The following is a 12,012-nucleotide window of genomic DNA, read 5'->3' as shown; positions in this document are numbered from 1 at the left end:
AGCTGGATGCTGGATGTAACTCTGAGCTGGATGCTGGATGTAACTATGAGCTGGATGCTGGATGTAACTCTGAGCTGGATGCTGGCTGGATGTAACTCTGAGCTGGATGCTGGATGTAACTCTGGACACTGGATGTAACTCTGAGCTGGATGCTGGATGTAACTCTGAGCTGGATGCTGGATGTAACTCTGAGCTGGATGCTGGATGTAACTCTGAGCTGGATGCTGGATGTAACTCTGAGCTGGATGCTGGATGTAACTCTGAGCTGGATGCTGGATGTAACTCTGAGCTGGATGCTGGATGTAACTCTGAGCTGGATGCTGGATGTAACTCTGAGCTGGATGCTGGATGTAACTATGAGCTGGATGCTGGATGTAACTCTGAGCTGGATGTAACTCTGAGCTGGATGCTGGATGTAACTCTGAGCTGGATGCTGGATGTATCCAGGCTGTATCACATTACGGCCGTGATCGGGAGTCACACAGGGCGGTGCACAATTGGCCCAGCATCGTCCGGGTTTGGCTGGAGTAGGCCTTCATTGTAAATAAGAATTTGTTCTTAACTGACTTGCATTGTTAGGTGAACAAAAAAATATATAATTTGTATTTTTAATTTTTTTTTTACACAGGCAGCCCAATTTCTCATATGTTTTCCACTAATTAGTATTTCGACCAATCACAGATCTTTTCAAAGCAGATATTTTCTGTCTAAAGGGGCTAAAAGACACCGTTAGAAGTATCATCAAAACAGACACATTGTGCATTATTTCATATCATCAGGCAATTGAATTTAATTGTATAATCTCAGCACAATCTCCTATGCAGAAACTGTTGTGAGAGTCCGTTGACGTATTTCCCATCGCTGCCCCGACGAGGACACACCGATGAAATAGTCTGGCGAGTCCTTGATTGTGAAGCCGGAAGTAAATCTGTCCAAAACCAAATATCTGAAACGACGCGAAAGGAGAGAGAGAGTTCCGCTCAGAGTTCCGCCAGATCGGGGTTTCTAGTCAGACAACAATACATCCATTTTGAACACAGTAGCAGTTAACGGTTGTAGACTATTTGATGCCAGAATGTGTCAGTATTAAATAATGGGGAGAAATTCAAATTAAATTGAATCCTCGTCTTTTCCTGTCCGGAAAGCTTTTGACATCTGTTTTTCCAATGATGATGACTCCTCCACTCTGAAAAAACAGAATAGATATTTCAACATGTATGCTTTAAACTGGGGCTTCAAACCACTTTAGTGTAATCAATACAATAGTCACAATTCAAAATGAGTGTCAGTTTATTTATGTCAATATTATATCAATATTCAATATCAAGATCGAGTGGCGCAGCGATCTGAGGAACTACAGACCCTGGTTCGATTCCAGGCTGTATCACAGCGGTCTGAGGAACTACAGACCCTGGTTCGATTCCAGGCTGTATCACAGCGGTCTGAGGAACTACAGACCCTGGTTCGATTCCAGGCTGTATCACAGCGGTCTAAGGCACTGCATCTCAGTGCTAGAGGAGTCACTACAGACCCTAGATCCATTCCAGGCTGTATCACAGTGGTCTGAGGAACTACAGACCCTGGTTCGATTCCAGGCTGTATCACAGCGGCACTGCATCTCAGTGCTAGAGGAGTCACTACAGACCCTAGATCCATTCCAGGCTGTATCACAGCGGTCTGAGGAACTACAGACCCTGGTTCGATTCCAGGCTGTATCACAGCGGTCTAAGGCACTGCATCTCAGTGCTAGAGGAGTCACTACAGACCCTAGATCCATTCCAGGCTGTATCACAGCGGTCTGAGGAACTACAGACCCTGGTTCGATTCCAGGGTTCGAGCTGTATCACAGCGGTCTAAGGCACTGCATCTCAGTGCTAGAGGAGTCACTACAGACCCTAGATCCATTCCAGGCTGTATCACAGTGGTCTGAGGAACTACAGACCCTGGTTCGATTCCAGGCTGCATCACAGCGGTCTAAGGCACTGCATCTCAGTGCTAGAGGAGTCACTACAGACCCTAGATCCATTCCAGGCTGTATCACAGCAGTCTGAGGAACTACAGACCCTGGTTCGATTCCAGGCTGTATCACAGCGGTCTAAGGCACTGCATCTCAGTGCTAGAGGAGTCACTACAGACCCTAGATCCATTCCAGGCTGTATCACAGCGGTCTGAGGAACTACAGACCCTGGTTCGATTCCAGGCTGTATCACAGCGGTCTAAGGCACTGCATCTCAGTGCTAGAGGAGTCACTACAGACCCTAGATCCATTCCAGGCTGTATCACAGCGATCTGAGGAACTACAGACCCTGGTTCGATTCCAGGCTGTATCACAGCGGTCTAAGGCACTGCATCTCAGCGCTAGAGGAGTCACTACAGACCCTAGATCCATTCCAGGCTGTATCACAGCAGTCTGAGGAACTACAGACCCTGGTTCGATTCCAGGCTGTATCACAGCGGTCTAAGGCACTGCATCTCAGTGCTAGAGGAGTCACTACAGACCCTAGATCCATTCCAGGCTGTATCACAGCGGTCTGAGGAACTACAGACCCTGGTTCGATTCCAGGCTGTATCACAGCGGTCTAAGGCACTGCATCTCAGTGCTAGAGGAGTCACTACAGACCCTAGATCCATTCCAGGCTGTATCACAGCGGTCTGAGGAACTACAGACCCTGGTTCGATTCCAGGCTGTATCACAGCGGTCTAAGGCACTGCATCTCAGTGCTAGAGGAGTCACTACAGACCCTAGATCCATTCCAGGCTGTATCACAGTGGTCTGAGGAACTACAGACCCTGGTTCGATTCCAGGCTGTATCACAGCGGTCTAAGGCACTGCATCTCAGTGCTAGAGGAGTCACTACAGACCCTAGATCCATTCCAGGCTGTATCACAGCGGTCTGAGGAACTACAGACCCTGGTTCGATTCCAGGCTGTATCACAGCGGTCTAAGGCACTGCATCTCAGTGCTAGAGGAGTCACTACAGACCCTAGATCCATTCCAGGCTGTATCACAGCGGTCTGAGGAACTACAGACCCTGGTTCGATTCCAGGCTGTATCACAGCGGTCTAAGGCACTGCATCTCAGTGCTAGAGGAGTCACTACAGACCCTAGATCCATTCCAGGCTGTATCACAGTGGTCTGAGGAACTACAGACCCTGGTTCGATTCCAGGCTGTATCACAGCGGTCTAAGGCACTGCATCTCAGTGCTAGAGGAGTCACTACAGACCCTAGATCCATTCCAGGCTGTATCACAGCGGTCTGAGGAACTACAGACCCTGGTTCGATTCCAGGCTGTATCACAGCGGTCTAAGGCACTGCATCTCAGTGCTAGAGGAGTCACTACAGACCCTAGATCCATTCCAGGCTGTATCACAGTGGTCTGAGGAACTACAGACCCTGGTTCGATTCCAGGCTGTATCACAGCGGTCTAAGGCACTGCATCTCAGTGCTAGAGGAGTCACTACAGACCCTAGATCCATTCCAGGCTGTATCACAGCGGTCTGAGGAACTACAGACCCTGGTTCGATTCCAGGCTGTATCACAGCGGTCTAAGGCACTGCATCTCAGTGCTAGAGGAGTCACTACAGACCCTAGATCCATTCCAGGCTGTATCACAGCGGTCTGAGGAACTACAGACCCTGGTTCGATTCCAGGCTGTATCACAGCGGTCTAAGGCACTGCATCTCAGTGCTAGAGGAGTCACTACAGACCCTAGATCCATTCCAGGCTGTATCACAGCGGTCTGAGGAACTACAGACCCTGGTTCGATTCCAGGCTGTATCACAGCGGTCTAAGGCACTGCATCTCAGTGCTAGAGGAGTCACTACAGACCCTAGATCCATTCCAGGCTGTATCACAGTGGTCTGAGGAACTACAGACCCTGGTTCGATTCCAGGCTGTATCACAGCGGTCTAAGGCACTGCATCTCAGTGCTAGAGGAGTCACTACAGACCCTAGATCCATTCCAGGCTGTATCACAGCGGTCTGAGGAACTACAGACCCTGGTTCGATTCCAGGCTGTATCACAGCGGTCTAAGGCACTGCATCTCAGTGCTAGAGGAGTCACTACAGACCCTAGATCCATTCCAGGCTGTATCACAGCGGTCTGAGGAACTACAGACCCTGGTTCGATTCCAGGCTGTATCACAGCGGTCTAAGGCACTGCATCTCAGTGCTAGAGGAGTCACTACAGACCCTAGATCCATTCCAGGCTGTATCACAGTGGTCTGAGGAACTACAGACCCTGGTTCGATTCCAGGCTGCATCACAGCGGTCTAAGGCACTGCATCTCAGTGCTAGAGGAGTCACTACAGACCCTAGATCCATTCCAGGCTGTATCACAGCGGTCTGAGGAACTACAGACCCTGGTTCGATTCCAGGCTGTATCACAGCGGTCTAAGGCACTGCATCTCAGTGCTAGAGGAGTCACTACAGACCCTAGATCCATTCCAGGCTGTATCACAGTGGTCTGAGGAACTACAGACCCTGGTTCGATTCCAGGCTGTATCACAGCGGTCTAAGGCACTGCATCTCAGTGCTAGAGGAGTCACTACAGACCCTAGATCCATTCCAGGCTGTATCACAGCGGTCTGAGGAACTACAGACCCTGGTTCGATTCCAGGCTGTATCACAGCGGTCTAAGGCACTGCATCTCAGTGCTAGAGGAGTCACTACAGACCCTAGATCCATTCCAGGCTGTATCACAGCGGTCTGAGGAACTACAGACCCTGGTTCGATTCCAGGCTGTATCACAGCGGTCTAAGGCACTGCATCTCAGTGCTAGAGGAGTCACTACAGACCCTAGATCCATTCCAGGCTGTATCACAGTGGTCTGAGGAACTACAGACCCTGGTTCGATTCCAGGCTGTATCACAGCGGTCTAAGGCACTGCATCTCAGTGCTAGAGGAGTCACTACAGACCCTAGATCCATTCCAGGCTGTATCACAGTGGTCTGAGGAACTACAGACCCTGGTTCGATTCCAGGCTGTATCACAGCGGTCTAAGGCACTGCATCTCAGTGCTAGAGGAGTCACTACAGACCCTAGATCCATTCCAGGCTGTATCACAGCGGTCTGAGGAACTACAGACCCTGGTTCGATTCCAGGCTGTATCACAGCGGTCTAAGGCACTGCATCTCAGTGCTAGAGGAGTCACTACAGACCCTAGATCCATTCCAGGCTGTATCACAGCGGTCTGAGGAACTACAGACCCTGGTTCGATTCCAGGCTGTATCACAGCGGTCTAAGGCACTGCATCTCAGTGCTAGAGGAGTCACTACAGACCCTAGATCCATTCCAGGCTGTATCACAGTGGTCTGAGGAACTACAGATCCTGGTTCGATTCCAGGCTGTATCACAGCGGTCTAAGGCACTGCATCTCAGTGCTAGAGGAGTCACTACAGACCCTAGATCCATTCCAGGCTGTATCACAGCGGTCTGAGGAACTACAGACCCTGGTTCGATTCCAGGCTGTATCACAGCGGTCTAAGGCACTGCATCTCAGTGCTAGAGGAGTCACTACAGACCCTAGATCCATTCCAGGCTGTATCACAGCGGTCTGAGGAACTACAGACCCTGGTTCGATTCCAGGCTGTATCACAGCGGTCTAAGGCACTGCATCTCAGTGCTAGAGGAGTCACTACAGACCCTAGATCCATTCCAGGCTGTATCACAGTGGTCTGAGGAACTACAGACCCTGGTTCGATTCCAGGCTGTATCACAGCGGTCTAAGGCACTGCATCTCAGTGCTAGAGGAGTCACTACAGACCCTAGATCCATTCCAGGCTGTATCACAGCGGTCTGAGGAACTACAGACCCTGGTTCGATTCCAGGCTGTATCACAGCGGTCTAAGGCACTGCATCTCAGTGCTAGAGGAGTCACTACAGACCCTAGATCCATTCCAGGCTGTATCACAGTGGTCTGAGGAACTACAGACCCTGGTTCGATTCCAGGCTGTATCACAGCGGTCTAAGGCACTGCATCTCAGTGCTAGAGGAGTCACTACAGACCCTAGATCCATTCCAGGCTGTATCACAGCGGTCTGAGGAACTACAGACCCTGGTTCGATTCCAGGCTGTATCACAGCGGTCTAAGGCACTGCATCTCAGTGCTAGAGGAGTCACTACAGACCCTAGATCCATTCCAGGCTGTATCACAGCGGTCTGAGGAACTACAGACCCTGGTTCGATTCCAGGCTGTATCACAGCGGTCTAAGGCACTGCATCTCAGTGCTAGAGGAGTCACTACAGACCTAGATCCATTCCAGGCTGTATCACAGCGGTCTGAGGAACTACAGACCCTGGTTCGATTCCAGGCTGTATCACAGCGGTCTAAGGCACTGCATCTCAGTGCTAGAGGAGTCACTACAGACCCTAGATCCATTCCAGGCTGTATCACAGTGGTCTGAGGAACTACAGACCCTGGTTCGATTCCAGGCTGTATCACAGCGGTCTAAGGCACTGCATCTCAGTGCTAGAGGAGTCACTACAGACCCTAGATCCATTCCAGGCTGTATCACAGCGGTCTGAGGAACTACAGACCCTGGTTCGATTCCAGGCTGTATCACAGCGGTCTAAGGCACTGCATCTCAGTGCTAGAGGAGTCACTACAGACCCTAGATCCATTCCAGGCTGTATCACAGCGGTCTGAGGAACTACAGACCCTGGTTCGATTCCAGGCTGTATCACAGCGGTCTAAGGCACTGCATCTCAGTGCTAGAGGAGTCACTACAGACCCTAGATCCATTCCAGGCTGTATCACAGTGGTCTGAGGAACTACAGACCCTGGTTCGATTCCAGGCTGCATCACAGCGGTCTAAGGCACTGCATCTCAGTGCTAGAGGAGTCACTACAGACCCTAGATCCATTCCAGGCTGTATCACAGCGGTCTGAGGAACTACAGACCCTGGTTCGATTCCAGGCTGTATCACAGCGGTCTAAGGCACTGCATCTCAGTGCTAGAGGAGTCACTACAGACCCTAGATCCATTCCAGGCTGTATCACAGTGGTCTGAGGAACTACAGACCCTGGTTCGATTCCAGGCTGTATCACAGCGGTCTAAGGCACTGCATCTCAGTGCTAGAGGAGTCACTACAGACCCTAGATCCATTCCAGGCTGTATCACAGCGGTCTGAGGAACTACAGACCCTGGTTCGATTCCAGGCTGTATCACAGCGGTCTAAGGCACTGCATCTCAGTGCTAGAGGAGTCACTACAGACCCTAGATCCATTCCAGGCTGTATCACAGCGGTCTGAGGAACTACAGACCCTGGTTCGATTCCAGGCTGTATCACAGCGGTCTAAGGCACTGCATCTCAGTGCTAGAGGAGTCACTACAGACCCTAGATCCATTCCAGGCTGTATCACAGTGGTCTGAGGAACTACAGACCCTGGTTCGATTCCAGGCTGTATCACAGCGGTCTAAGGCACTGCATCTCAGTGCTAGAGGAGTCACTACAGACCCTAGATCCATTCCAGGCTGTATCACAGCGGTCTGAGGAACTACAGACCCTGGTTCGATTCCAGGCTGTATCACAGCGGTCTAAGGCACTGCATCTCAGTGCTAGAGGAGTCACTACAGACCCTAGATCCATTCCAGGCTGTATCACAGTGGTCTGAGGAACTACAGACCCTGGTTCGATTCCAGGCTGTATCACAGCGGTCTAAGGCACTGCATCTCAGTGCTAGAGGAGTCACTACAGACCCTGGTTCGATTCCAGGCTGTATCACAGTGGTCTGAGGCACCACATCTCAGTGTTAGAGGTGTCACTACAGACCCTGGTTCGATTCCAGGCTGTATCACAGTGGTCTGAGGCACCACATCTCAGTGTTAGAGGTGTCACTACAGACCCTGGTTCGATTCCAGGCTGTATCACAGTGGTCTGAGGCACCACATCTCAGTGTTAGAGATGTCACTACAGACCCTGGTTCGATTCCAGGCTGTATCACAACCGGCCGTGATTGGGAGTCCCATAGGACGGCGTAGGCGTCATTGTTACTAAGAATTTGTTCTGAACTGACTTGTCTTGTTAAATACAGGTAAAATAAAATCTCCTAGACTCATTAGCCGCTAGGGGCAGCCTTCAACGAAAAGCAAACAAACAAAATATTCTTCTGTCTCCGGTTTTTGTCTGACATCCATCTGAATGTAGCTGGAAGCTTCCCGGTTCCGCTCCTGACAACCCTGGACGGATTCGTGTCGACTGCCCAGAGTCCGCGAATTCAAGTCCGCTGTCTCCCGTTATCAGCAAATCTATCGTTTCCGAATCCTAATAATAACAAGAGGACGAGCCAGAAGCTCCGGTAAAACCACGGTAAGATCACAGTCAGCATGCGGACTGGGGAAGCGGCTCGTAGGAAAGTTTGGGGCTTTGGTTCAAGAGAGGAGGCCTCGTTTTTTATACGGCGAGATGAAATTATTTTCGTAGCAAATTTTTATCGTTCGTAATCTTGTTGATTATTTTTTTTTGTATGGGACATTGAAGTATAAATAAAAGACTTAGATAATATATTGTGTTGCTAACTGGTTTAGGTATCGTAACGTTACATGCGAAAATTTGGAGGAGTTATTTAGGGAACATTACGGGGTGGGATTGTCTATAAAACTGTATCACAGCTGGCTCCTAAATACAGAACTCAGCTTTAATATCACGAGTATGTCCTGTTATATTGGATAAAACGCTGTTATTCATTCACGTCTAACAGTTTTGTAAGATGCATATTATTCTACCAAGCAGGCATTACTAGCAGCTCGCCGTGTAGTGAATTGACTCAGGTTAATAACGAGCTGAGTCATGTTGTTGAATTTCTATGGGGGTTTTCTCTCTCTCTCTTTGTCTCTCTCTTTGTCTCTCTCTTTGTCTGTCTCTCTCTTTGTCTGTCTCTCTCTTTGTCTGTCTCTCTCTTTGTCTGTCTCTCTCTTTGTCTGTCTCTCTCTTTGTCTGTCTCTCTCTTTGTCTCTCTCTCTCTTTGTCTCTCTCTTTGTCTCTCTCTTTGTCTCTCTGTCTGTCCCTCTCTCTTTGTCTGTCTGTCTCTCTCTTTGTCTCTCTCTTTGTCTCTCTCTTTGTCTCTCTCTTTGTCTCTCTTTGTCTCTCTCTTTGTCTCTCTCTTTGTCTCTCTGTCTCTCTCTTTGTCTCTCTCTTTGTCTCTCTCTTTGTCTCTCTCTTTGTCTCTCTGTCCCTCTCTCTTTGTCTGTCTGTCCCTCTCTCTTTGTCTGTCTGTCCCTCTCTCTTTGTCTGTCTGTCCCTCTCTCTTTGTCTGTCTCTCTGTCTCTCTTTGTCTGTCTCTCTCTTTGTCTCTCTCTTTGTCTCTCTCTTTGTCTCTCTCTTTGTCTCTCTCTTTGTCTGTCTGTCTCTCTCTCTCTCTCTCTTTGTCTCTCTCTCTCTCTCTCTTTGTCTCTCTCTTTGTCTCTCTCTTTGTCTCTCTCTTTGTCTCTCTCTTTGTCTCTCTTTGTCTCTCTGTCCCTCTCTCTTTGTCTCTCTGTCCCTCTCTCTTTGTCTGTCTGTCCCTCTCTCTTTGTCTGTCTCTCTGTCTCTCTCTCTTTCTCTCTGTCTCTCTCTCTCTCTTTGTCTGTCTGTCTCTCTCTCTTTGTCTCTCTCTGTGTCTCTCTCTTTGTGTCTCTCTCTCTCTCTCTTTGTCTCTCTCTCTTTGTCTCTCTCTGTCTGTGTAGCCGGTGACCAGTGAGACTGACCACCCAACTCCCATCAACATGTCACTGCACCAGTTTTTGCTTGAGCCCATCACCTGTCACGCCTGGAACCGGGACAGAACCCGTACGGACCAATGCTTTATGAAACATCACTTTAAATATACACTGAATATTATTATTATATATTATTATTATATGAAATATACACTAAATATTATTATTATATATTATTATTATATGAAATATACACATACTGAATACAACGTCACACAGTTCATCAAAATGTTTATCCACTGACACTTCTGTGATCTGGCCTTCTTCTTCTTCCTCTTCCCCTTCCTCCTCCTTCTTCTTCCTCCTCTTCCTCTTCCCCTTCCTCCTCTTCCTCTTCCCCTTCCTCCTCTTCTTCTTCTTCCTCTTCCCCTTCCTCCTCTTCCTCTTCCCCTTCCTCCTCTTCTTCTTCTTCTTCCTCTTCCCCTTCCTCTTCTTCCTCTTCCTCCTCTTCCTCTTCTTCCTCCTCTTCCTCTTCTTCTTCCTCTTCTTCTTCCTCTTCTTCTTCTTCCTCTTCTTCTTCTTCCTCTTCTTCTTCTTCCTCTTCTTCTTCTTCTTCCTCTTCTTCTTCTTCCTCCTCCTCTTCTTCTTCCTCCTCTTCCTCTTAACCCTTCCTCCTCTTCTTCTTCTTCTTCTTCCTCCTCTTCCCCTTCCTCCTTCTTCTTCCTCCTCTTCCTCTTCCCCTTCCTCCTCTTCTTCTTCTTCCTCCCCTTCTTCTTCTTCCTCCTCCTCCTCTTCTTCTCTCCCTGTAGAGATCGCCATCAGTCCCAACAACCATGAGGTTCACATCTATCAGAAGAGCGGTAACCAGTGGGTGAAGAGTCATGAGCTGAAGGAGCACAATGGACACATCACAGGTAGACTAGGCACAGGAAATGACATCACAGGAATAGATTAAAACACATTTTATATTTAACAACGTCTGGACATTGATGTTTTCAGAGGTTTACATTGACCCCCCTCCCTCTCCAGGTATCGACTGGGCTCCTAAGTCCGACCGTATCGTGACGTGTGGGGCGGATCGTAACGCCTACGTCTGGTCTCTGAAGGACGGCGTCTGGAAGCCCACCCTGGTCATCCTGAGGATCAACAGAGCTGCGACCTTCGTCAAGTGGTCTCCTCTGGAGAACAAGTTCGCTGTGGGCAGCGGAGCCAGACTCATATCAGTCTGTTACTTCGAGTCTGATAATGACTGGTGAGGAGGAGGAGGAGGAGGAGGAGGGGGGAGAGGGAGAAGCAGGCTAAATAGTTTTGTACTCTTTAAATGTGTGTGTGTATGTGTCAGGTGGGTGAGTAAGCACATCAAGAAGCCGATCCGTTCCACCGTCCTCAGTCTGGACTGGCATCCTAACAACGTGCTGCTGGCGGCTGGATCCTGTGACTTCAAATGCAGGTAGAGAGAGACAGACCGTCAGAGACCATATTTCAGCCTCATCAGTAGAGAGACAGACCGTCAGAGACCATATTTCAGCCTCATCAGTAGAGAGACAGACCAGCCTCATCAGTAGAGAGACAGACCGTCAGAGACCATGTTTCAGCCTCATCAGTAGAGAGAGACAGACCGTCAGAGACCATGTTTCAGCCTCATCAGTAGAGAGAGACAGACCGTCAGAGACCATGTTTCAGCCTCATCAGTAGAGAGAGACCGTCAGAGACCATATTTCAGCCTCATCAGTAGAGAGACAGACCAGCCTCATCAGTAGTCTTTATACATTAGATACCTGGGTCTCTCAGTAGGAGTGTTGAATCTAGGATCAGGGTCTGTATTCACAATAGGTATTGATACGTACGGCCCCCTGATCAGTAGGTATTGTTATATTGTATAGTTATAATATATTACCCCCCAGTAGGTATTGATACGTCTCTCCCCAGGGTGTTCTCTGCCTACATCAAGGAGGTGGAGGAGAAGCCCGGCCCCACCCCCTGGGGGTCCAAGATGCCGTTTGGAGCGGTGCTGGCTGAGTTTGGGGGTGCCGGGGGAGGAGGATGGGTCCACTCTGTGTCCTTCTCCTCCTCTGGTAACAGACTGGCCTGGGTCTCACACGACTCCACTGTTACTGTGGTGGACGGGACCAAGGGATCCACGTGAGTCTCTCTGGGGGGTTTATCTAACGCTGTGTATTCAAACTGTGTGAGTGGTGGAACTCGGTCGCTCTGTTCAATGATCTGTGTGTGTGTGTGTGTTTCAGTCCGTCTCAGTTGAAGACTGAGTTCCTCCCTCTGCTCAGTGTTCTCTTCATCTCTGAGAACAGCGTGGTGGCAGCGGTAAGTCTCTCTGTCTCTCTTTCTCTCTCTCTCCGTCTCTCTCTCTCCCCG

General features: G+C 49.4%; 1 protein-coding gene across 4 annotated transcripts in view; it reads left to right on the top strand.

Moving 5' to 3' along the window:
* Positions 1-8,074: 8,074 nt before the first annotated feature.
* Positions 8,075-12,012, top strand: part of LOC112242426 (actin-related protein 2/3 complex subunit 1A-like) — a 10,970-nt gene continuing 7,032 nt past the window's right edge. For 2 of the 4 annotated variants that reach the window (XM_042313354.1, XM_042313355.1), the window contains exons 1-7: positions 8,076-8,311; positions 9,667-9,769; positions 10,449-10,553; positions 10,669-10,891; positions 10,982-11,089; positions 11,569-11,781; positions 11,886-11,961. In XM_042313354.1, the coding sequence (XP_042169288.1) occupies positions 9,706-9,769; positions 10,449-10,553; positions 10,669-10,891; positions 10,982-11,089; positions 11,569-11,781; positions 11,886-11,961 (789 nt within the window). In that variant the 5' untranslated portion in view covers positions 8,076-8,311; positions 9,667-9,705. Of the gene's footprint in view, positions 8,312-9,666; positions 9,770-10,448; positions 10,554-10,668; positions 10,892-10,981; positions 11,090-11,568; positions 11,782-11,885; positions 11,962-12,012 lie in introns of all 4 variants that reach the window. The other 2 variants (XM_042313352.1, XM_042313353.1) reach the window with 2 other exon arrangements.

This window comes from Oncorhynchus tshawytscha, unplaced genomic scaffold, assembly GCF_018296145.1.
Source record: "Oncorhynchus tshawytscha isolate Ot180627B unplaced genomic scaffold, Otsh_v2.0 Un_contig_10218_pilon_pilon, whole genome shotgun sequence".
NCBI lineage: Eukaryota > Metazoa > Chordata > Actinopteri > Salmoniformes > Salmonidae > Oncorhynchus > Oncorhynchus tshawytscha.
This window is presented reverse-complemented; position numbering and strand designations above follow the sequence as displayed.